Source organism: Leucoraja erinacea, chromosome 2 (assembly GCF_028641065.1).
Source record: "Leucoraja erinacea ecotype New England chromosome 2, Leri_hhj_1, whole genome shotgun sequence".
Classification (NCBI taxonomy): Eukaryota; Metazoa; Chordata; class Chondrichthyes; order Rajiformes; family Rajidae; genus Leucoraja; species Leucoraja erinaceus.
In genome coordinates this window covers 59,974,205-60,000,673 of record NC_073378.1, presented here as the reverse complement: position 1 = coordinate 60,000,673, position 26,469 = coordinate 59,974,205, and the positions used below count along the sequence as shown (strand labels likewise).

The 26,469-nt window shown below is 43.7% G+C and overlaps 1 protein-coding gene and 1 non-coding gene across 2 annotated transcripts in view; one reads left to right on the top strand and one right to left on the bottom strand.

Moving 5' to 3' along the window:
• LOC129710410 (aromatic-L-amino-acid decarboxylase-like) overlaps nt 1-26,469 on the top strand; it is a 77,513-nt gene that overhangs the window by 35,923 nt on the left and 15,121 nt on the right. Inside the window, exons 7-11 of the mRNA XM_055657391.1 lie at nt 6,083-6,149; nt 7,423-7,517; nt 14,730-14,797; nt 15,360-15,436; nt 20,458-20,477. Coding sequence (XP_055513366.1) covers nt 6,083-6,149; nt 7,423-7,517; nt 14,730-14,797; nt 15,360-15,436; nt 20,458-20,477 — 327 coding nt within the window. The remainder of the gene's footprint in view (nt 1-6,082; nt 6,150-7,422; nt 7,518-14,729; nt 14,798-15,359; nt 15,437-20,457; nt 20,478-26,469) is intronic.
• trnae-uuc (transfer RNA glutamic acid (anticodon UUC)) lies at nt 21,190-21,262 on the bottom strand. Its single transcript has one exon. It is a non-coding gene; the product is annotated as a tRNA-Glu (tRNA).

The following is a 26,469-nucleotide window of genomic DNA, read 5'->3' as shown; positions in this document are numbered from 1 at the left end:
GTCTCTCCCTGCGGGGGAATGCGACCTTTTTGTCGTATTCCCCTTCTCTGCCTCCGTCTGTGCTGAGGCCTAATGGAGCTGACGACATCGAGGCTCCGGAGGCAGAGCCTGTCAGGACTCGCCCTGAGCTCGCTCCCGTGAGGGTGGTCCGGCTCAGGGCTGGAAGAGGTTGGGACGCTCCCGTGAGGGCGGCCAGCCCGAGGGTGGAACGAGGCTCCCGTCGGAGCGGCTGAGCTCGGGGAGGTGCGGCGCTCGCAGCCCAAGGGAGGATCGGCGCCCATGTCGGGGCGGCCCGGCCAGAGGGAGAAGCGACGCCCAAGTCGGGGCGGCCCGGTCCGGGGGGAGAAGCGACGCCCAAGTCGGGGCGGCCCGGTCCGGGGGAGTTTCGGCGCCCATGTCGGGGCGGCCCAGCCCAAGGCTGAAGACGGTGCGGTACTCATGTGATGGTGGCTGGGACGGTGTTCTGGCGGTGGTGGCCTGAGTCCGGGGTTCGGCCGCGGGCCAGCGGCTGCGTCTGCAGAACTGGTGGGCGGCAGCTTCAACCACCCCGGGCCGCGGTGTTTGAGCCGCGGGTCTGATTTATAACATCGCCCGGGGGGTATCGCCTCAGCGCAGAGGGAGAAGAGGAGGGAAGAGACTGCAGACCTAAGACTTTTGGCTCCATCACAGTGAGGAGATGCTGGGTGGACTCACTGTGGTGGATGTTAATATGTGTTTATTGTTGTTTTATTGTATGGTATGATATGTATGACTGCTGCAATTTCGTTCAGACTTCGGTCTGAATGAGAATAAAGGCTATCTATCTATCTATCTATCTATCTATCTATCTATCTATCTATGGAGAAGGCAGGAACAGGATACTGAGTGTGGATGATGAGCTATGATCACATTGAATGGCGGTGCTGGCTCGAAGGGCCGAATGGCCTACTCCTGCACCTATTGTCTATTGTCTCCACTGGTCCTCCACTGAACCCTCCCCCCACCACTGCCGGTGGTCAGGAGACAATAGACAATTTACTGTGAGGATGGGAGAGAGGGGTTTGTGAGTGAGGCGGGACAGGCCGCCGCCGGGGGGGGCAGGAAGAGGCGTCGCCATCCCGGCCGTGGCATTGACTGGCATGAGAAGAGACCAATCTGCGTGGCGCTGACTGAAGGAATCTGTGCACGCACGTTTTTTAAGATTTCTAAACCTCGATAAAAGCCCTTTCTCATGGTAGGAGCTGACCCACGAGGTTCCCCGAGTGAAAGACTCGTGGTTGTGTACGAATTCCCAAGTGTATGATCAAGAGTTTAACCGAGTTCCCACGGGTATGACAAGTTTGCCGTTTTCTGCGATGTTCCAAGTTCGTCTCCCGAGTTACTAAGTTCCTCTCCCAAGTTACTCTTGAGTAACTGCCATGGTAGTGGGAGATGGTGGCGGAAATATTGAATGGAACACAAGCCTTGCTGTACTGTAAACTCTGCAGAAACCTGGTGGGTATGAGAGGTTTAGAGGGATAGAGGCCAAATGTGAGACGAGGTCATCCCTCAGCCTCCTGCACTGCAAAGAAAAAAAACCTCAAACCCTATCCACCTTCTTCTTGCAACCCAAGCCGTCCAGGAAGGACCTAGCTTGGCATGAGCAAGTTGGACCAAGGGGGCGGCAAATTTGTTGCAAAATTCGATTTAATAACAACCGCAAGATTTTAAACAGGAAGCTTGCGCATTTGGCGTTCATGAATGTTGAGTGTTCCCGAGAGCTTGTGAAACTAAACGGAAAATGCGATGGATAAAGTCGCATGTTAAAAACTGCAAGTAGTTAGAGAGTCGCCCGAAGCAAGAGGTGGGCAGCACTGGAGCAGTGATACCCGAAGCGTTTATTTCTACTTTAGTGCCAGCATAGTTCACAACACGCGAGGATTATGTGTGTCATGTATTCGTGTGAGTGAAGCGTGTTGGTGGGCGGGCAGTGTGTAAGATGGATAACAATGTCATGGGACAAACTGGAGTCATACATAAACAATAAAGAATAGGACTCGAGAATAGAAAACTCACCACTAACCAAAGCTTCGGCGGTTGCCATGTACATGAGATAAACATAATGGTTTTAAAACCATTTCAGTGGAGGGCTCCATTCGATACGCTCATGCACATGGCAACCGCCGAAGCTTTGGTTAGTGGTGAGTTTTCTATTCTCGAGTCCTATTGTTTATTGTTTATGTATGACTCCAGTTTGTGAACTTAATGCTGCCTGACCGCTGAGTTAAAGAGTTCCCACGGTAGACTCACGATACACTAAGGTAAACGCACGGGCCACTACGTTCTTACAACGAGTTAAAATGTTTCAATTCGTAACCACAAGAGTAAATTTGACTCGTGGAAAACTTTAAACATGTTTGATTTTTTTCAAGAGTTGACAAGTTTCACGGGTACCTGCCATTAGCGCCACGAGTCTCTAAGTTGCGTCCACGAGTTCCGACGTTACAGCTACGTTAATCGTACGTTATTACCACGTGTTTTAACTCGGGGTACCTCATGTGTCAATTCTCACCGTGAGACAGGGGTTTAACTTTTATAATAAACCACCGAACGGAACGAAACTTGTTGCACTTGCAGCACAGGAGAATGGTAAGTAACCTGGCGAAAAATCGTAGCGCTACCGCGCATCTTATTTGCGCAAATAGAAAATCCCTGCAAACCAGAAGAGCACAAGATCAGAATTTTAGTTGTGTATAGATACATATAATTCTTAAGTGATTTGACAGGTTAGATGCAGGAAAAATGTTCCTGATGTTGGGGGAGTCCAGAAACAGGGGTCACAATTTAAGAATAAGGGTAGAGCATTTAGGACTGAGATGAGGAAAAACTTTTTCACCCAGAGAGTTGTGAATCTGTGGAATTATTTGCCACAGAATGCAGTGGAGGTCAATTCACTGGATGTTTTCAAGAGTGAGTTGGATATAGCTCTTAGTGCTAACGGAATCAAGGGAAATGGGGAGAAAGTAGGAACGGGGTACTGATTATGGATGATCAGCCATGATCATCTTGAATGGTGGTGCAGGCTCGAAGAGCCGAATGTCCTACTCCTGCACCTATTTTCTATGTTTCTATGTTTCTGTTTCTAATACCTGTGAGTTAAATGAATATTCCTAAGATACATGCAGTCTGAAGAAGTGTCTCGTCCCGAAACGTTACCCATTCCATCTCTCCAGAGATGCTGCCTGACCCGCTGAGTTACTCCAGCAATTTGTGTCTATTCCTAAAATACATAATGCAGACGTGTAAGTATAGGGGGAAGCAATGCTGATTCTAATTAATGGTTGATATTTTATATAGTAAGAGATTGCATAATTTCTTAAGATTTTAACACTTTAACTATCTTGACAATTTGCTAGTCTCTACTTTCTGATCCAGCTGCAGTAATCTTTCACCTCCTTGCTTATCATAACTATGCTTCCATCAACACTTTGAGGAAGAGAGTATCAAAGACTCCCAACACTCCATTATGCTGAAATTATGCATGGCATGCATTATTGCCATGTAACACATTAATAAGAAGAAAATTCATAATTATTTCCACTCCAATGCTCCCCTTGGCACCATTTTAAATGTATAAATGTTATCAAATAACAAATACTTTAAAATTCTGGTTGCTCTTTTGTAGTTTCCTTATGCTTCATTTGTGAAGTGAATGACATGTCACAGCAAAGACTGCCTACGTTATTTTGTATGGAACGTCATGGGAATAAACCTACACTTCGTGTGTTCTGTGGAGCAGCAAATTGGAACACAAACTCCACACTTCATTACCTGAAAAATACTTTGTTTAAATATTTACTCGATGACCATGCAGGACAGGGTGTGGATGAGTGCTGAACAGCTCCAGAGGTCCAGGTGCACTGCTGACTCAGATCAGAACCGCTTGGATTGGCAGGCTGTGGAAGCTATCCACCGGCTGTGGGCAGCACAGTGGTGCAGTGGTAGAGTTGCTGCCTTACAGCGCCAACTATAAAATCCTTACTACGGGTGCTGTCTGTATGGACCTTATACGTTCATCCTGTGACCATGTGGGTTTTCTCCGGGTGCTCTGGTTTCCTTCCACACTCCAAAATACGTGCAGGTGTGTAGGTTAATTGGCTCCGGTAAAAATTGTAAATTGTCCCTAGTGTGTAGGATAGTGTTATAGTATGGGGTGATCGCTGGTCGGCACAGACTCGGTGGGCTGAAAGATCAGTTTCCACACTGTATCTCGATAAAGTCTTGTCTAAAAGTCTAATTCAAGTTTCTGGAGACTCAGCAGGGATGTTGAGTCCTCGCAACAACTCAGTGTCAGAGCTGCTGTTGGATTAAGGTCTGGCTGATTGACAGACCGTCAAATTCTTCTATGTAAGAATTTATGTATTACATTTTCTATGTAAACATTTGGGGGAAAAAAAACAAAGGAAACCTTCACGCATTGGAGCAGGAATTCTAGGCCATGCAGCTCCTCAAGGCTGCTTCACCATCCAATAAAATCATAGCTAATCTGATTATAATCTGAACAACACACACCAATCTACCTACAGTAACGTTCCATCCCCTTGTTAATCAATAATCGATCTTTGATTTAAACATTTCATGACCCTGCTTCCACCACCCTTTGAGGAAAAGAGTTTCAAAGACTCAACATTCCATGAGAAAAACTTTTGTCTCGTACAATAATTCTGCCACAAACATGCTTAGGGGTGTAATAGGGCAACTAATAGGAGATGATTGATGAGGAATATGTGGAAATGCTGAAGGCACATCTGGCTCTCCTGGGTGACAGTATTAGTTTTGTACAGTTTAGAAATACAGCATGAAAACAGGTCCTTTGGCCGATCGTTTCCACTTTGACCATCAATCACCCATTCACACTAGTTCTCTGTTATCCTACTTTTGCATTTACTCCCTGTACATTTGTCCCTAAGGACAAATTTTACAGAGGCCAATTAACCTATGTGTCTTTGGAACAGGGGAGGAAACCGGAGCACCCGGTGGAAACCCATGCAGTCACAGGAAGAATGTGCAAACTCCACACAGACAGCATCCGAGGTCAAGATCGAACGTGGTTCTCTAACGGTGTGAGGCAGCAGCCATACCAGCTGAGTCACTGTGCCACTCCTATCCTGTACAGAATTCTGTCGACACTGCCAGAATCAACCATTGCACAGCACTGATAGGAAACAAGACAATAAACATCACTAAACTAAGCCAATGCAGTATTCAGGCAGCGGACAAGAGTTGCATGTTAGTGGTAGTTCTAACTTCGGCCATTCAAACCTAGTTTCTTATCACTTGGGCTCAGACGGCTGACATCAAGGCCTGGATGGAGTGGATGTGGAGAGAATGTCTCCGCTAGTGGGAGAGTCTAGGACCAGAGGGCACAGCCTCAGAATAAAAGGACATGTCTTTAGGAAGGAGATGAGGAGGAATTTCTTTAGTCAGATGATGGTGAATCTGTGGAATTCTTTGCCATAGATGGTGTGGAGGCCGTCAATGGATATTTATAAGGCAGAGATTGATAGATTGATAGTAAGGGCATCATGGGGCAAAGGCAGGCAAATGGAGTTGAGAGGGAAAGATAGATCAGCCATGATTGATTGGTGGAGTAGACGATGGGCCAAATGGCTAATTCTGCTCCTATCATTAATGAACCTATGACCTTAGATTCAACTGTTGGCAGGCGCCTCGATGGTGCCGTGATGGAGCAAGGTGTCAGACAGCAAGTACTGGACGTTCTGCCTGAGGGGAATGGCAATTGTTCTGTGACATTTTGACTTGCTGTCAAAGAGCGATTGCTTCACAGGGCCCCTACAGATGACTGATAGTTGGCCCATGTTGCTGCCACTCACAATGTGACATTGTTGACCTAGTCTTAGAGCTACCACAAGCCATCTGCAATCTCAACAATGAATTCTCAAAAAATATATTTCATTCAGTTTAGACTTTAAAAGTTTGAAAGTTTGCCCTTTGTATTCATTCATTGTGTCTCCTCACTGGCTGGATTGAAGAAGATTAAATTTTGATTAGTGTGAATGATCTGGTTGCTAACATGCTTTAATATGTTCTCTTTCATTCACAGCTTTGTGCAACACTTGGCACCACTCCCTCGTGTTCATTTGACAATATTATGGAGCTCGGACCAATCTGTAAGAATTACTTTGGATCTTTTCTCTAATCTATTAAAATGATGGCATAATCCAATATTTTACATTTTCTGATTCTCTACAATACATTATTTCTGTGTATGCAAATAAAGAATTGTATATTTCTCATTAAAAGTCATCAACATGAACATTTGGATCAGATCACAAAGAAGGTTAGTGGACAAATTGTGTAGGAAGGAACTGCAGATGGTGTTTTAAACCGAAGATAGGCGCACAAAGCTGGAGTAACCAAGCGGACCACGCAGCATCTCTGATGAAAAGGAATCGCTGATGTTTCGGGTCAGTCTTAAGAAGGGTCTCGACCTGAAACATCACTAATTCCTTTTCTCCAGGGATACTGCCTGACGTGCTGAGTTACTCCACTTTTTGGGTCTGTCTAGGTTTAGCGGACAGTTCTGTGGACCATTCTCGACATGATATGATGGAGCACCAGAGGTTTTTATTGTATACAGTAATACTTGGGAATATAATTTATAAGCAGGTTGTATCATTACCAGACTTGTAACCCTTTCTAGGATATGTACACACTTTTTGATGCACATGAGATATTAGGAAGAGGAAAACAAAGATGGCCTGTTAAAGGTATTAGCTCTGGATCACTGTCACCAATGACCAATCTAGCAGATGCTTAATCTCCATTGTGACCACTTCTAATCTAAACTCATGCCGACATCTGCAATAGCAAATGGTCCATTTTCTCAGAGGAGATATGAACTGAAACCTCTGGTTGCAAAATCTGCTATGCATCATTTAAAGAATATCGGAGCAAAAAGTTCCAGTCTATGCTTATCCCACAACTGACCACAAAAATAATCAGCTGGTAGAACTTTGCTGCAAGGATATTAGTAGATGCAGTTTGATATCTTACAACAAAATTACACACATGGCAGTTCAGAAGCAAAGCTGGTGACTGTGAAGTCGGGAATGCTGTAGAGTTAGCATTTATTGCCTAAACATAACGACCCTTTGAGAAAAGTTTCTTGCTGGACCATTGGCAGTTCTGAAATGACCCATGGGCCAGTCGAAATAAGGACAGCACATTTCACACCTGAAGGACATTACTGAACTGGATGAACTTTTGGGACAATTGATACCTTCACATAATCTGTACTTCCATCCATTAGATACATGTATTATGATTCCATTCCCATAATTATGTTGCACGCATGTCTGTACATTTCATGTTTTTTTTATTTCATGGTTTAAAATTATCAAATATTATTTTATCACTGATTAACATTGTGTGATATTTCAGGTAACTCTGAAAATATCTGGATGCACATTGATGCAGCCTATGCTGGAAGTTCCTTCATCTGCCCAGAATTCAGACCTCTTTTAAATGGAGTGGAGGTAAGGGCTTCACCCTTTGATGCATTGTTCTGAATCTGTGCACTGTGGGTGTCCTGAGATGAAGAGCCTGGCTGCTTGGCCCAAGCCACATAGGGCCAAGTATTGGGATGGTCAGGAGGATTTGCTTGCATTTACTGGCATATAAATAGTATGTTACAACAATAGCAACCGAAATTGTATGCTCTAGGATGGGTTTAATTTTTTTTTTAAATGTTGTTATCAAAGCAGATCCTCATTTTCACAAATATTTGTGGAGTGCTAGACTGTTTGTGGTGTGAATCATGGCAGACAGCATGGTGATGGGGTATTTGTGATCATGTGCCCACAATGAATACCCGGTAGCAGTATGCAGAGAAGAGAGAATGTGACTCTGATTGTGTGCCATTTAGAGTTCAATATTGTAGTCTGATCTGAAAAGTCCCCTACTCCGTTTCTCCTGAGATGCTACCTGACCTGCTGAGTTACCCCAGCATTTTATGTCTATCTTTGGTGTAAACCAGCATCTGTAGTTCCTTTCTACACATTGTAGTTAATACCCTCTTTTAACCAAGGAGTGTTGAGCGTTTAATCAGCAAAAAGGATTAAAAGGTCAACGCATCACTGCCATTACATCAATCATTAACAACCTGTAGGTTAGTTACTGGCTTCTGATTGATTTGATGCCTCTGTGCATGTTTCACGTTGCAAATGTCCACCAGGATTATGATGTTCAGAATTGTAGGATATTTAGATGACTACAAACTTCCTACCACAAATCACAGGCCAAGACACTGATATGCCTGTGGGCATTACCCTTACAATCAACATGAAAAGGAACAGTGAACATTGTCCCACTTGAACCGCAGTGAGGAACAGTGTGCGAGACATTTACACTTCAAAAAGAAACCCCTCGTTGAAATCTGCCAGCCAGAGTAAGATCAAAGACGGGCAAAGGCTGGATCACCAGATCTATTAAGGCAACCATAGCAACAAATCATTATGCAATTGGTTACTTTCGGGCTATTGCTTGCAATCTCTGTTTCCTATGCAGTGCGTCGTAATGGAAGTCATCGAAATAGTTATTTCAAAGTGAGATAATTACGTTTAATTTCTCCTTGCTGGTAACAGTAAACAAAGAAAGCCTGCAACTGTGCACAGATTGCAGCCATTGGCTTGTTACTCATCACCTTGCAGACATCACCCATGTCAACCCTACTCTCCACTGGAACTGAGAGAGAGTCCATTTCTTCAGTGCCTTTAGTGATTCACTTTCATTACTGACTCATGCCAACCTTTATACTGACAACAATCCTAAATCTGTTAGATAAAATAAATCCCATTGTGAGATCTTGGAGTCCACAGCCGTGTCTAGAAATACACTGAAAATTTACAAGGTTGACAGATAACATAATAATAAACAAATAAAATTCAATAAAGCCCTAGTCCTTAGTGCAACCAAGACAATTTACAGTTCACAACATATTTGGGGTTGGACAGGCTAGATGCAGGAAGATTGTTCTCGATGTTAGGGAAGTCCAGGACAAGGGGTCACAGCTTAAGGATAAGGGGGAAATCCTTTAAGACCGAGATGAGAAGAACATTTTTCACACAGAGAGTGGTGAATCTCTGGAACTCTGCCACAGAAGGTAGTTGAGGCCAGTTCATTGGCTATATTTAAGAGGGAGTTGGATGTGGCCCTTGTGGCTAAGGGGATCAGGGGGTACGGCGAGAAGGCAGGTACGGGATACTGAGTTGGATGATCAGCCATGATCATATTGAATGGCGGTGCAGGCTTGAAGGGCCGAATGGCCTACTCCTGCACATATTTTCTATGTTTTTATGTTTCTATATTTGGAGTTTGAAGTGTTTAAAAGTACAATGGTTGTTGAATGTGTTGCATTGAGAGTAATACACACTTGGATTTCCTGGAAACAGGCACATGTTTGAGAAAAATAATTAAATTAACACTGGAGCATTTACTGGACTGATTGAAGCATTAAACCTGCCTCTGCTGTTTCCATCAGGGCTTCTCTGTATGCCGGAGGGCAAGTCAGGGCTTAGAGAACTTTTCCCATTGCAGACACAGTCCAGCGTCAGAAAAGGTTGCCATGGAGATGAGAGAAAATGTGGGAAGGAGCAGAATGTGGACACAGCACCGCTCAGTGCGTCAGGCCTGGACTCTCCCGATTCAATAAATTGACCTGTTCAACCCCTTAAAACGCTGTAGGCCAGAAGCAAGCTGATCAAGGAGCCAAAGATCACTGCAAGCAACTCACATTAGATTTTTTTTAAAGGTTGCCATCAGTGAAGGGAACTCCGGAAAATGATCTAAGTTTCTGCTGATCATGGAGCAGTGAGGCTAAGGATGGCCATTCACCCAAAGGTGCAGGTTTTTTGGTTGCTGTTGTAAAGGCAATGGAAATACTGAGCAGGTCAGGTGGCATCTGTGGATTGAGAAATCAAATTAAATTGCAGACCCGCAGTACCAGAAAAGAGTGATTTTAAAACAATAAATTGTTTTAAGTTGCAGAGAAGGTGATGGGAGGTATGGTTAAGGCAAAGGGAATGCTCTTGATAGGGTGAGAAATGGTCAAATGGTTTAATGGACAGTTGATGGGTGTACATTGCTAATCAGCTCTGCAGTAGTCAGACAAATAAAAATGTTATTAGCTCTGAATTTATATCCAAGCCTCCACCCCACCTTCAATCCAAGTTCCCTTGGTGGCTAGCAGCCCCATCATTTGCTGTTCTGGTTATAGGTCAGCAGTTATGAAGACCCACTGCAAACTGCTTTCATTTATTAAGAGTGGCCTTCTCCTTCAAGTGGATAACAATATATAGATTTTAAACTTAGGAAGAATAGACTGTTACTTGTCATGTTGAGCCCTATGGTATCTTCACCAATATATTGGGCATTTTCTCTATGGAAAAGGTTGTGTTTCATGTTCATACTTTGTCACTTCCCAACTCAAACCCCACTTGAACAAGATGTTTTTGGAGATCTTCAGGTTGCATAGCATCCATTTGACATTGATGTTGCAATAACCATATAACCATATAACAATTACAGCACGGAAACAGGCCATCTTGACCCTTCTAGTCCGTGCCGAACACGTATTCTCCCCTAGTCCCATATACCTGCGCTCAGACCATAACCCTCCATTCCTTTCTCGTTCATATAACTATCCAATTTATTTTTAAATGATAAAAACAAACCTGCCTCCACCACCTTCACTGGAAGCTCATTCCACACAGCCACCACTCTCTGAGTAAAGAAGATCCCCCTCATGTTACCCATAAACTTCTGTCCCTTAATTCTCAAGTCATGTCCCCTTGTTTGCATCTTCCCTCCTCTCAGTGGGAAAAGCTTATCCACGTCAACTCTGTCTATCCCTCTCATCATTTTAAAGACCTCTACCAAGTCCCCCCTTAACCTTCTGCGCTCCAAAGAATAAAGTCCTAACTTGTTCAACCTTTCTCTGTAACTTAGTTGCTGAAACCCAGGCAACATTCTAGTAAATCTCCTCTGTACTCTCTCTATTTTGTTGACATCCTTCCTATTATTAGGCGACCAAAATTGTACCCCATACTCCAGAATTGGCCTCACCAATGCCTTGTACAATTTTAACATTATATCCCAACTTCTATACTCAATGCTCTGATTTATAAAGGCCAGCACACCAAAAGCTTTCTTTACCACCCTATCTACATGAGATTCCACTTTCAGGGAACTGTGCACAGTTATTCCCAGATCCCTCTGTTCACCTGCATTCTTCAATTCCCTACCATTTACCATGTACGTCCTATTTTGATTTGTCCTGCCAAGATGTAGCACCTCACACTTATCAGCATTAAACTCCATCTGCCATCTTTCAGTCCACTCTTCCAACTGGCATAAATCTCTCTGTAGACTTTGAAAATCTACCTCATTATCCACAACCCCTCCTATCTTCGTATCATCTGCATACTTACTAATCCAATTTACCACACCATCATCCAGATCATTGATGTACATGACAAACAACAGTGGACTCAACACAGATCCCTGTGGCACCCCACTAGTCACTGGCCTCCAACCTGACAAACAACCATCCACCATTACTCTCTGGCATCTCCCATTCAGCCACTGTTGAATCCATCTTGCTACTCCACCATTAATACCCAACCATTGAACCTTCTTAACCAACCTTCCATGAGGAACCTTGTCAAAGGCCTTACTGAAGTCCATATATACAACATCCACTGCTTTACCCTCATCAATTTCCTGAGTAACCTCTTCAAAAAATTCAAGAAGATTAGTCAAACATGACCTTCCAGGCACAAATCCATGTTGACTGTTCCTAATGAGACCCTGATTATCCAGGTGCTTATATATATTATCTCTAAGTATCCTTTCCATTAATTTGCCCACCACTGATGTCAAACTAACAGGTCTATAATTGGTAGGTTTACTCTTGGACCCCTTTTTAATCAATGGAACAACATGCGCAGTACGCCAATCCTCCGGCACTATTCCCATTTCTAATGACATTTGAAATATTTCTGTCATAGCCCCTGCTATTTCTACACTAACTTCCCTCAATGTCCTAGGGAATATCCTGTCCGCACCTGGGGACTTATCCACTTTTATATTTCTCAAAAGTGTCAGTACTTCCTCTTCTTTGAATCTCATAGTTTCCATAGCTACTCAACTTGTTTCCCTTACCTCACATAATTCAATATCCTTCTCCTTGGAAGAAAATAAATTGTTCAATATCTCCCCCATCTCTTTTGGCTCTGCAGATAGCTGTCCACTCTGACTCTCTAATGGACCAATGTTATCCCTCGTTATCCTTTTGCTATTAATATAGCTGTAGAAACCCTTTGGATTTACTTTCACCTTACTTGCCAAAGCAACCTCATATCTTCTTTTAGCTTTTCTAATTTCTTTCTTGAGATTCTTCTTACATTCTTTATACTCCTCAAGCACATCATTTACTCCATGCTGCCTATAATTATTGTAGATCTCCCTTTTTTTCCGAACCAAGTGTCCAATTTCCCTTGAAAACCATGGCTCTTTCCTATTTTTACTATTTCCTTTCAACCGAACAGGGACATAAAGATTCTGTACTCTTAAAATTTCACCTTTAAATGTACTCCATTTCTCTTCCACATCTTTCCCATAAAACAAAATGTCCCAATTTACTCCTTTTAAATCCTTTCGCATCTCCTCAAAGAGCCTTTCTCCAATCAAAAATCTCAACCCTAGGTCCAGTTCTGCCCCTCTCCATAATTATATTGAAACTAATGGTATTGTGATCACTGGTCCCGAACTGTTCCCCAACGCATACCTCTGCCACCTTACCCGTCTCATTTCCTAACAGGAGGTCCAGCACCGCCCCTTCTCTAGTAGGTGCTTCTATGTATTGCTGCAAAAAACTATCCTGCACACATTTTACAAACTCCAACCCATCCAGCCCATTTACAGAATGTGTTTCCCAGTCTATGTGTGGAAAATTGAAATCTCCCACAATCACTACCTTGTGCTTACTACTAATATCTGCAATCTCCTTCCATATTTGCTCTTCCAATTCTCGCTCCCCATTTGGCGGTCTATAATACACCCCTATAAGTGTTGCTACCCCTTTCCCATTTCTCAGTTCCACCCAAATAGCCCCCCTAGACGAGCCCTCTAATCTATCTTTCCAAAGCACTGCTGTAATATCTTCCCTGATAAGCAATGCAACATCTCCACCTCTTGCCCCTCCAATTCTATCACACCTGAAGCAACGAAATCCTGGAATATTTAGTTTCCAATCACAGCCCTCCTGCAACCATGTTTCACTGATCGCCACAACATCATACTTCCAGGTGTCAATCCAGGCTCGAAGCTCATTCACCTTTCTTACAATGCTCCTAACATTTAAGAAACCCACCCTCTCTTATTCTCTGTTTATTATTGTTTTCTTCTCTCTCCCCTACATTTTGGGTCAGAGTGCTACCATTCTCTGCCTCCTGCCTCACACACTGACTGCTAGCTTTCCCAATTTGAGTCCCTCCCCCCAACCATACTAGTTTAAAACCATACCCACTGCACCAGTCCCTCATCCACTCATTTATCCACCACATCGCTCAATTTCTACTCTCACTGTCGCGTGGCACAGGCAGTAATCCTGAGATTGTTACCTTTGCAGTCCTTCTCCTTAACTCTCTACCTAATTCCCTAAATTCTTCTTTCAGGACCTCTTCTCTTTTTTTACCTATGTCGCTGGTACCTATATGTACCACAACCTCAAGCTCCTCTCCCTCCCATTTCAGGATTTCTTGGACCCGTTCAGACACATCCCTGACCCTGGCACCAGGGAGGCAAACTACCATCCGGGACTCCTGTCTGCGTCCACCGAATTGCCTATCCGACCCCCTGACTATAGAGTCCCCTATTACAATTGCCCTCCTCTTCTTTTCCTTACCCTTCTGAGCAACAGGACCGGTCTTTATGCCAGAGGCCCGGCCGCTGTCGCTGCCCCCAGGTAGGCTGTCTCCCCCACCCTTACTCAAACATGAGTACTTATTTTCAAGGTGTACAGCCACCGGGGTACTCACCAGTCCCTGCCTCTGCCCGTTGCCCTTCCTAACTGTGACCCAATTTTCTGTCTCCCATGGTCTTGGAGTGACCACCTCCCTGTAACTCCTATCTATGTCCTCCTCGCTCTCCCTGACCAGACAGAGGTCATCGAATTGCTGTTCCAGGTTCCTAACACGGTCTCTTAGGAGCCCCATCTCGACGCACCTGGCGCAGATGTGGACGTCTGCAGGGCGCGCAGACTCCATGACCTCCCACATCTGACATCCAGATGTGGGAGGTCATAAATGAGGTCATAAATATAAATGAATTCTACACTGTTGATCTTTGACCGTTCTTATTAATGTCTCTCCTAAGTAATGTTTTTTCCACGTTCGCTCTTCTGCTTAAGTGCTAAGTAAGCAATAAGTGGCTGCAGCCCTTAATTAATTACTGGTACTGAGGAATGTGAACTATGGATTTGGCGCAACTAAGGCCTAAATGCAATATTAACCCCATTATGTGTCAGCTCGCAACACATGTGTCAGCAGCACATAACTTCATGATGTCAGCTGTCTATACAAATTGTACAGCTTATGCAGAAGTCATAAGGCATAAGATGTGGTTATGATATTGTGTAATTAGACCTTCAATCGCAAAAAAATATTTCTCAGTTTTCTTTCTATTTTCAGTTTTCCAATTCTTTCAACTTTAATCCTCACAAGTGGCTTTTGGTGAACTTTGATTGCTCAACCATGTGGTAAGTTACCATGTGGTAAGAAGTTGCATACTTAATGCTTGTACCTAAAGAATATTCTCCTGAGTAGAAATAGAACATAGAACAGTACAGCACAGGAACAGACCCTTCACCCACAATGTCCATGCTGAACATGATGCAATGTTAAAGTAATCTCCTCTGCCTCAAGAGATCCATTCTCCTCATAGAACACATGACGGTGCATCATTATAATGGGGCCCTTCAGCCCACAATGTCTGTGCCGAACATGATGCCAAGACTAACTTTTTTATTTGCCCGCACATAATCCATATTCCTCCATTCTCCGCATATCTATGTGCCATGAATAGATCTATTTATTTGCAATGCAATTGACTGCAATAGCATTGGCAAATGATTTTTGTTTGTTTGTATTAGCTGTCATTATATACCAATCATGTTCAGTTGTTTCTTCAATTATCATTTTCTTTCTTAATATCGGAATCAATCTCATGTACATGTTTACATCATGAGATTAGAGTAATGGTATCACATTTGAAATGGAGCAAGTAAGAAGAAGGAATCACAAATATTTTGTTGATTTTAGGGTGAAGAAAAGATCAGAAATTATTGGAGCTTTCAAAATGGATCCAATTTATCTAAAACATGATCATCAAGACTCTGGTATGTTTCAGATTATAGTTTTTATTCAAATTCTGTGAATATGGCTAACGGAGCTAATCTTGTCTGAATGCTTACCATGTTACAAATTATTTTTCATTTGTTACAGCTCTGTGCATCTGCCTAGTTCCTGGATGTGATCATTCTGACAGAGAACAGGTCCTGTGCACATTAGATAAAAGTGCGTAGGAAGGAACTGCAGATGTTGGTTCCCATTAGCCATGAGCGAGACCAAGTTTAAACAATCTCCCAGTAGGCAATCATTTAACTCCCCTTCCCATTCCCTTACTAACTTTCTGTCCCGGGAATTCCCCACTGTCAAATTGAGGCCATAAGGAAATGGGAGGAACAACACCTCATATTGTGCTTGGGCAGCTTGCAACCCACTGGTATGGACGTTAATTTCTCTCATTTCAAGTAACTCCTACATCTACTTCAACTTATCACTACTTGATCAAAATCTTGTGACATTTCTTCCATAGTCTCCACAAGATCTAATTCTTGCTGACAACACATCATAGCATTAAGCTAAAGATCATTGTGGATATGGCTGGAATAGCTCACTTAGGTATTCCCAAGTAATGTTTGAACTCGGGATGCAAGGTGTGCAGGAATATACAATTATTATATGATAAATATGTATTCAACCTAGATTGAATGGGGCAGATGCTAATTAAAATTACACTAACCCTATGATGTGATGGCAACAGGAATTAGCAAATGGGAATGACCTGCGTGAGTTTTATCCGAAATCTTCGGTTTCCTCCCACACTCCAAAGACGTACAGGTATGTAGGTAAATTGACATGGTAAATGTAAAAATAAATTGTCCCTAGTGTGTGTAGGAGAGTGTTACTATACGGGGGTCGCTGGTGATCGGCGAGGACTTGCTGGGCCAAAGGGCCTGTTTCCGTGCGCGCTGCATCTCTAAACTAAACTAAACTAAAGACATTGTCTCCCATCATTTGTATCCTATAAAAGTAAATTACATATAACACATTGTCACCAGTTGATCAATGGTGATGTTGGCAATCTTCTTCTTTCGTATGGCGTGCACAGCCTAAAGTTGTAGGACAACTTGTTCTATTTGATCTTCTGTTTGTGCACGTCGAGTTGATTGCATTAGTCGAAACAGGGCGGACCACGTGAAGGTTGCAATCTTCCACCCCATATTGGCAATAAAAGGCTGTTTTTCCCTTTGTCGTTGATCAAGGGAAATTAATCACAGGACCGAACGTTCCAAATTTGGATACTAGGTGTTTAAGAAGGAACTGCAGATGCTGGAGAATCGAAGGTACACCAAAAAGCTGGAGAAACTCAGCGGGTGCAGCAGCATCTATGGAGTGAAGGAAATAGGCAACGTTTCGGGCCGAAACCCTTCTTCAGACTGATCGGGGGCGGGGTGGGCGGGGGACAAGAAAGGACAATGGAGGAGGAGCCTGAAGGCTGGGGGATGGGAAGAGACAGCAGGGGGACTGAGGAAGGGGAGGAGACAGCAAGGACTAACAAAATTGGGAGAATTCGATGTTCATGCCCCCAGGATGCAGACTCCCCAAACGGAATATGAGGTGCTGTTCCTCCAATTTCCGGTGCTGCTCACTGTGGCCATGGAGGAGACCCAGGACAGAGAGGTCGGAGACGGAGTGGGAGGGGGAGTTGAAGTGCTGAGCCACCGGGAGGTCAGCTTGGTTATTGCGGACCGAGCGGAGATGTTCAGCGAAACGATCTTGACCATTCCTTGACCTCACTATCTCCATTGCAGGTGATAGACTTCTGACTGACATACACTATAAACCCACTGACTCCCATGGCTATCTGGACAACAATTCTTCCCACCCTGCTTCCTGTAAGGACTCCATCCCCTACTCCCAATTCCTCCGTCTACGCCGCATCTGCTCCACGGATGAGGCATTCCACACCAGGACATCTGAAATGTCCTCATTATTCAGGGAATGGGGGTTCCCCTCCTCCACCATAAATGAGGCTCGCACCAGGGTCTCTTCCATACCCCGCAACACTGCTCTCTCTCCCCATCCCCCCACTCGCAACAAGGGCCGAGTCCCCCTAGTCCTCACCTTTCACCCCACCAGCCGTCACATACAAAAAGTAATCCTCCGTCAGTTTCGCCACCTCCAACGTGACCCCACCACTCGCCACATCTTCCCATCTCCCCCCATATCTGCCTTCCGCAAAGACCGCTACCTCCATAACTCCCTTGTCAATTCTTCCCTTCCCTCTCGTACCACCCCCTCCCCGGGCACTTTCCCTTGCAACCACAAGAGATGCAACACTTGTCCCTTTACCTCCCCCCTCGACTCCGTTCAAGGACCCAAGCAATCGTTCCAGGTGCGACAGAGGTTTACCTGCATCTCTTCCAACCTCATCTATTGCGTCCGCTGCTCTAGATGTCAGCAGATCTATATCGGTGAGACCAAGCGGAGGTTGGGCGATCGTTTCGCCGAACACCTCCGCTCGGTCCGCAATAACCAAGCTGACCTCCCGGTGGCTCAGCACTTCAACTCCCCCTCCCACTCCGTCTCCGACCTCTCTGTCCTGGGTCTCCTCCATGGCCACAGCGAGCAGCACCGGTAATTGGAGGAACAGCACCTCATATTCCGTTTGGGGAGTCTGCATCCTGGGGGCATGAACATCGAATTCTCCCAATTTTGTTAGTCCTTGCTGTCTCCTCCCCTTCCTCAGTCCCCCTGCCGTCTCCTCCCATCCCCCAGCCTTCGGGCTCCTCCTCCTTTGTCCTTTCTTGTCCCCGCCCACCCCCGCCCCCGATCAGTCTGAAGAAGGGTTTCTGCCCGAAACGTTGCCTATTTCCTTCGCTCCATAGATGCTGCTGCACCCGCTGAGTTTCTCCAGCTTTTTTGTGTACCTTGGATACTAGGTGTTTGATTTGGCACCAGTACTGCTACTGTGTTACTGAGTTTCCATCTCTTACCTGAGCCAGTCAACTCAGCCATTTTCAAACGGACACAGGTACCCAAGACTGAGAGGTACCCTGGCTGCCAAAACTGGCTGAACCTCGTGTGAACACTGACCTATTAGTTTAAAATATTATATAAAACATTACTGCTAAATCAAAAGAATAGTTTATTTATCATGGTCTGAGCTGCCCCTGTCCCTTTCGATCATTCTAGTTCTCTCCCAGTCCTCCAATTTTTTTTGTCCCCATTCCCATACCTTCCCCCATCATCTAGTCTCACCTCCCCACTCCCACCCCCTTTCTGTTTCCATCCACCTACTTCACATATATTTCATCCACATGCTTTCTGAAGAAGGGTCCCAACCAAAAACACTTATGCAAGTTCTCCAGGGATGTTACCTGACCTGCTGAGTTACTCCAGCATTGTGTGTCTTTCCTTGGTAATCCCACGTTTGCAGTTCCTTGTTTCTACCTTTCACCCCAGACCTTGTCTCATCCCGGTTCCATCCGTCATTCACCTCTCACTCAATGACCCACTATCACCCTCCTTCCTAATCCGATTCCAGCACTGGCAGCTTTTGCATTTTCTGCTTATCACCTTCCTTCAACTGCCTGCACATTCACCATTCTTTCCTTTCAACTGGCCCCATCTGGCTTCTCCTTTTATTTTCCTCTTCCGTCTGTCTCCAATCATCAACAACCTGCCTCTGCCTCACAACATCATTCCTTCCCCTCCCCTGCCTGGCTCCATTTACCCATAATCCTTCAGCCCTCCTCGGTCCACCATTCACCTCTTGCTGCTGTTTCACCTCTCTGGATGTAACAAGTAGAATTAATGAAGGAGAGCCAGTGGATGTGGTGTATCTAGACTTTCAAAAAGCCTTTGACAAGGTCCCACACAAGAGAATAGTGTGCAAAATTAGAGCACATGGTATTGGGGATAGGGTATTGATATGGAGAGGTGCAATGAAGCATGAGTGTGCTTGTACATCAGTCACTGAAAGTAATCATGCAGATACAGCAGGCAGTGAAGAAGGCCAATGGTATGTTGGCCTTCATTGCGAGAGGATTTAAGTTTAGTAGCAAGGTCCTACTACAGTTGTGCTGGGCCCTGGTGAGACTACACCTGGAGTATTGTGTGCAATTTTGGTCTCCTAATTTGAGGAAGGACATTATTTCTATTAAGTGCAGCATTAGTTTCACCAGGTTAATTCCCGGGATGGCGGGACTGACATATGATGAAAGAATGTGTCGAATGGGCTTGTATTCACTGGAATTTAGGAGAGGGGATCTTATAGAAGCATATAAAATTCTTAGACGATTGGACAGGGTAGATGCAGGAAAATGTTCCTGGTGTTGGGGTCACAGTTTAAGAATAAGGGATAGGGCATTCAGGACTGAGATGAGGAAACACTTTTTTACCCAGAGAGTTGTGAATCTATGGAATTCTCTGCCACAGAAGGCAGTGGAAGCCAATTCACTGGATGTTTTCAAGAGAGTTAGATATAGCTCTTGGGGCTAAGGGAATCAAGGGATATGGGGAACAAGCCAGAACTGGGTACTGATTATGGATGATCAGCCATAATCATATTGAATGGTGGTGCTGGCTCAAAGGGCTGCATGGTCTACTCCTGCACTTATTTTCTATGTTTCTATATTTCCCCCCGTTCTTCTTTATACCTCGTGCCTCCCTCTCACCTCAGTCCTGGTGTACATTTTCGACCCGAAACATTGATCATTTTTTCCCCCCACAGATGCTGCTCCACCCATCTATGCCAGAGGAGGTGGTTGAGGCAGGTACTATAACAGCACTTAAAAGACACTGGACAGGTGCATGGATAAGAAAGGTTTAGAGGGGCATCTTAGTTGGCCCGAAGCGTCTGTTTCCATGCTGTATGCTGTGACCTGCTTGCTTCAACCAGCAGATTCTCTGCTACTCCAGATTCCAGTATCTGTCGTTTCTTTTGTCTGCCTGCTCTATGAGAATCTTCAATATCAGTATCTCAAATATTCAACAAATTATTTGAAGCTGCGTTGATTTATTTAAACAAATTAATTTCATTTTAAAGTAACTTTTCTCTTTTTATTTCCAGGACTCATCACTGATTATAGGGTGAGTGTGCTTACCAGTGATTGCTGCAGTTAATTACTGCGGTTTTGGGCAGCTTTAGCACTGTAGCTTCCAGCTAACTTTGCATGTGATCATTTATCCACGCCCCCAACTGTTCTTTTAAACGTATGTTTGCTGTTGTAATTTGGGTTTCCTTAATGTTTTAGCTGCACTTCAAGGCTAATACGATTCTTCCTTGAAATAATAATGAGTCTGGACTCGTCAAAGTGCTCAACAATCATGAGATGTGCAATCAAACCAAATCCCTTTCCAGTGACACACGTGTTATCAGATAACGTTCAGAGCAGAAACCCTTTGCTGGTGTTTCACCAGATTCAGAAGTCAACTTGGAATCTCTGCCGCCATCTAGCGGAGAAAGCTAAGCAGTGCTGAAAGAAAATACATTGGGACCTTGGCTTGGCTTAGCTTAGCTTAGCTGAGTTTAGATACAGCATGGAAACAGGCTCATTGGCCCACTGAGTTCACATCAATCAGCAATCACCAATTTATCCTAGACACAAGGGAGAATTTACCGAAGTCCAATTAACCTACAAACCTGCACAAGCATTGCACCCAGTGAAAACTCACACAATCAAAAGGGGAATATACAAACTTGTACAGACAGCACCCGTAGTCAGGATTGAACCCCCGGTCTCTGGTGCCGCAAGGCAGCAACTCTACTGCTGCACCAGCGTGCCTCCTCTAAAAGTTTAAATTCCCATACCGGGAGTCGAACCCGGGCCGCCTGGGTGAAAACCAGGAATCCTAACCGCTGGACACATATGAGATATTCTGGTTAAAGATGACTTAATAAAATGATGCCCTTACTAAATGAGCCAATGAGGTATTAGTCATTCACAATTTAGAAATCATCTACAGTTAAATGAATGCATATAATGCAACAAACATTTGGAATAAGAATATTAGAACAGAGAATGTAAGAGCATAAGCCGGGTGGCCCTACTAAACCTATTGTACCAGTCAGTAATATCAAAACCTCAGCTCCACTTTCCTGCCCATTCTTTTGACTCACACAGTCCAAAAATCTACTTCAGCCTTTAATGTGCTTCATGTTTTCTGGGGTTGGTAATTCCAAAGATTCATAACCTCCAAGAGAAGAAATGTCTTGACCTTTGTTTAAAGTAGCTGCTTAAAGGAGATTATCTGTTTGTGTTTACCATTCCTCCATTAGGAGAAATATTCTGTCAACTCCTCTAAAAATTATTTATTTTTTAGTGAGGTCAGTCTACTTTTTCCAGAGTATAAGGTCATTCTGCCAATTGTTCCTGATAGGATGAAGCATGTATGAGGGTCAGGGTGTTTTTGAGAGCCGAGTGTATTATTTGGTATAACGTTTATACATTGTTGTACTGGTGTTATTGACAGCTCTATTGACAGCTCCACCTCTGTTACTTGCCTTAGTAAGTACCAAAGACCAACCAGACATGATGTTGCAGAGATGCTCCTGCTGAGTCAGAGATGGTACTGCTTGACGGTGCAGTAAGACAATGATCCAGTGTTGTTCTGCGCCAATAACTCAATCCATGGCAATGAGTTTCTTCAAATACAACAGTAATGATGGCAGGCAGTGCACATGGTGGACATGGTGAATTGAAGAACTATCCAGCCATTTTCGCTGTATGTGGAACAGGTTTCTAAGGATGAACAATCTGGTCAAAGATAAGAAAAGAGAAAATATTATATTTTTGCTCATGGTAGGGCTGGAGTCATGCGACATGCTGATGGCACAACCAGAGCCATGAATCATGGACATGTACAGGAATACAGGTTGTTTTGCTATAATGCAAGTGACGTGTCAGCACTTATTTGTATTACGTAGGATAAATTGAATCTTGAATCTTGTTTATAATGCAATTTGGATCGAGAGCCGGAGAGCTACTTAAAAACTACTTTTGAAATTAAAAGCAGGAAAAAGTTTGTTGTGTGTGTGTAAAACAAAAAAAAAAAAAAAAAAAATGTCTAGGGGAAAAATAACAGTTTCCGTGTTATCTCCCCACAGAAATCAGACACCATTGTCTCTTGAGAACACAGCTGCTTCTTTAACTGCAGCTGGACATTGACATTCTAAAAGCAATCGCTTTTATACATGTGCAATGGTACCTTATTAAATAATATAACATGGGAATCTGTTTTTTCCAAACGTGGGTTACTAATGTGAGATGGAATTCTAAAAAATCTACTTTCTATGGTGAAAAGAATATTCTTTGAAAGCCATGGATTTGAAGTGCTGACCATTTGGGCTTCTTCCTGCAAAGACTGGGCATGTGTCTGTTTTGGAGCAGGTGAAGGAGAATTTGAATCGGGATGATGGGGAACTTGGAGGAAAAGTATGTCAAAATTATCGTTACTGTAGTAATTGATAAACACCTTCAGCCTGTGGTGCCTTTAATGTTAACAGCTGATGTTCAGAAATGTTCTTACACAAAATATTGATTGCTATATACATAGTTATAAAGGCACTGGTAGCAAATATAGAATAAGATCTAGGAGACATAGTTGATTGGCATTATCAGTACCTCTTAGATCACAGATATTGAAGACTATATGCAAGTACATTTATCTATATTACTAAAAGTCTGATCTTGACCACTTCCTGTTGTTCTGTATATTGATTTTAGAAAAATAAACGCTGCCACTTACGGCTGTGATTTTTGGCCATCTTACTCAGAGTCCCCCTCCTCTGTGCAGGACAAGAGGATTTTTCCCATTGATGAAAAAATAAAAGCGTTATTAGTGTTTAGAAAATGTTGAGATTCTCGCTCCTGAAGGCCACGCCCCTTCCGGAGGGACTATAAAACCGGGAAGTGTTGAGTGCCTCAGTCAGTCTCTGCAGGATGGGGGAGAGGGTCACGTCTCTCAGTCTGAGCTGTGAGTAACACTGAACACATGTCTACTAAACTGTGAGTGTGGTTTTACTGACCTTGAGTGCCCTTAATGTGGTTTGAAAATGAAAATGTGGTTGGGTTTGAAATAAAGCACAGCAAATGGTGGTTGGTGGTGGTGGTTGGCTTACATTAAAGCACAGCAAATGGTGGTTGGTGTTGTTTGGTTTCAAATAAAGCACAGCAAATGGTGGTTGGTGGTGGTGGTTGGCTTACATTAAAGCACAGCAAAAGGTGGTTGGTGGTGGTTGGTTTCAAATAAAGCACAGCAAATGGTGGTTGGTTTGAAATAAAGCACTGCAAATGGTGGTTGGTTCGAAATAAAGCACTACAAATGGTTGTTAGTGGTGGTTGGATTGAAATAAAGCACATGATTAAAAGTCTAAACTTGACAACTCCTTGTTTGCTCTGTATATTGATTTTAGATAAAACGCTACTTACCTAGACCACTTACGGCTGTGATTTTTGGCCATCTTACTCGGTCCCCCTCCTCTCATCAGGTGCAGAGGATTCTTCCCATCAATGAAAAATAAAAGTGTTATTAGTGTTTAAAAAATGTTGAGAATCTCTCTCCTGTCAATCATGCCATGAAGGCCATGCCCCGGTGGGATGGGGGAGGGATTATAAAACCCGGAAATGTGTGTGTGGCTCAGTCTCTGCAAGATGGGGGAGGGAGATGTCACGACTCTGTCTGAACTGTGAATCAACTGAACACACTGCTGAACTGTGAATCAACTGAACACACTGTCTACTGAACTGTGTGTGTTGTTTTGTGTGGTTTTATGGTGGTTTCACCCTGCATGAAATGGTATGAAACTGCATTTGAATTTGTTGGCCTTGTACCCTGCTTGAGTGGCATGAAACCACACTTGAATTTGTTGGCCTTGCACACTGCTTGAAGTGGTATGAAACAGCACTTGAATTTGGTGGCCTTGCACCCTGCTTGAAGTGGTATGAAACAGCACTTGAATTTGGTGGCCTTGCACCCTGCTTGAAATGGTGTGAAACTGCACTTGAATTTGGTGGCCTTGCACCCTGCTTGAAATGGTATGAAACTGCACTTGAATTTGGTGGCCTTGCACCCTGCTTGAGTGGCATGAAACCACACTTGAATTTGTTGGCCTTGCACCCTGCTTGAAGTGACAGGAAACTGCACTTGAGTTTGGTGGCCTTGCACCCTGCTTGAAGTGGTAGGAAACTGCACTTGAATTTGGTTGTCTTGCACCCTGCTTGAAATGGTACGAAACTGCACTTGAATTTGGTTGTCTTGCACCCTGCTTGAAAGGGCATGAAGCTGCACTTGAATTTGGGGGCCTGGCACCCTGCTTGAAATGGCATGAAACTGCTCTTGAATTTGGTGGCCTTGCACCCTGCTTGAAATGGTAGGAAACTGTATTTGAATTTGGTGGCCTCGCATCCTGCTTGAAATGGAATTTCAAAGAATAGCCATGAGTCAACTGCCAGCCCACCAGCCGTGAGTGAGCTGCCAGCACATCAGGCTTGAGTGACTGAGCTGCCACCGCAAGAATCCATTTGGCCCACAATGTCCATACTAGCCCTCTGGAAACCAGTCCCTTCAGCCAACAACACCCATTCCAGAACCCACCCCACCCCCTCCCACTGGCCACCAATATTGGAATTGGTGGAGAGGTGGAATATTGTGTTGAGGGACCAGCCCTCCCGTGTGAACATGGGACCCAACGGGTCCCATTTAGTCTAGTAATTTATATATCTCTGTGAATATTTTTTTGTATGTTGTTAACATTTTATGATCTAACATTGGTTTGCTGTATCAGCCACTGCAATTTACTGACTTCAACACGTATGTTTTATTGGTAGCTCTACATCTGCCACTTGCCTTAGTAAAAATCAATGCTGCAGAACTATCTGACATTACACTTCTTTAATGCCACAACTTCACTTTGAGTAAATTACATCATTATATATTGCTTTCCAAACCGTTGTATAGGATGGAAGTGGGGAATTTGAACAAAGAATTTAAGCTCTGTACTTCCTTAACACGTTCTTTCTGCTATCCAGTAACTAGTATATCCCCACTACCTTGTCTGCTAGGATCTGTACATAACTGTTTTAATAAACCAGACACCTTGTTACACTGTTGCATTTATAGCTCACACTCTTTGTCTTCGCACCATTTCTCCAATGGCCTTTCTTTTTCAATTCTTCTGAAGAAGGTGTAGCTTATTTTTCGATGGCCCTCTAATGGAGGAAGAAGTAAAGAAGGAACAGCCGCAGCACATGAATGTGGAGAGAATGAAAGAATGGCAGGGGACCAAGCTCTCTCTAATCTGTTGGCAGTATGTTTCTTCAGGGATCCCCTGGAATCTCTGTATTCATTCACAGGTCCATGATTGTTCACAGCTGCTGTTTCACAACTTGGGATCTTGAAGACATTAAACTGCACTATACAGCTTGTTGGTGACATTTTAAGAATTTTATCATGTAACTAACATGTCCAAATGTAATTAGAATGTGATATTTGGTGTCGAATTTGCCAGGAAACTGTCTGCTTTGTGGCAGAGAGCCACTGAAAGAACACTCTCCTTCATTATATTCTCCCATATTTATTTAAATACCCTTTTTTGAATTACCAGCTATTATCTTTAGAGAAAGAGATATTGCCCTAAAGCTGTTCTAAGATCTTTGGTGTTAGATCCTTTTCTCAGATATTTTCCTAAAATTCACTGGTGAAATACATTATGAACAAAGCTAAGCTGTGACTGATTTTGAGAGACTGAGAATCAGTCTGAAGAAGTGTCTCGACCCGAAACGTCACCCATTCCTTCACTCCATAGATGCTGTCTCACCAGCTGAGTTTCTCTAGCTTTTTATTTACCTTTGAGAGACTGAGTAGTTTGAAACCAACAAGATTAAGGAAAGAATCGAAGGAAAGCCTCCTCTTGTTATTGCCTTTTGCATTGGCAGAGACTGACCCCTTCTGCAGCTTCCTTATGCTTACACTGCTCTCCATTCCTTAAGAATATAGTCACATACTAACTCTCACTAGTTAATCACATGTGTTTGCCTCTGCTAACTTTTTGATACAATTACATTATTGATGATCGAGGAAA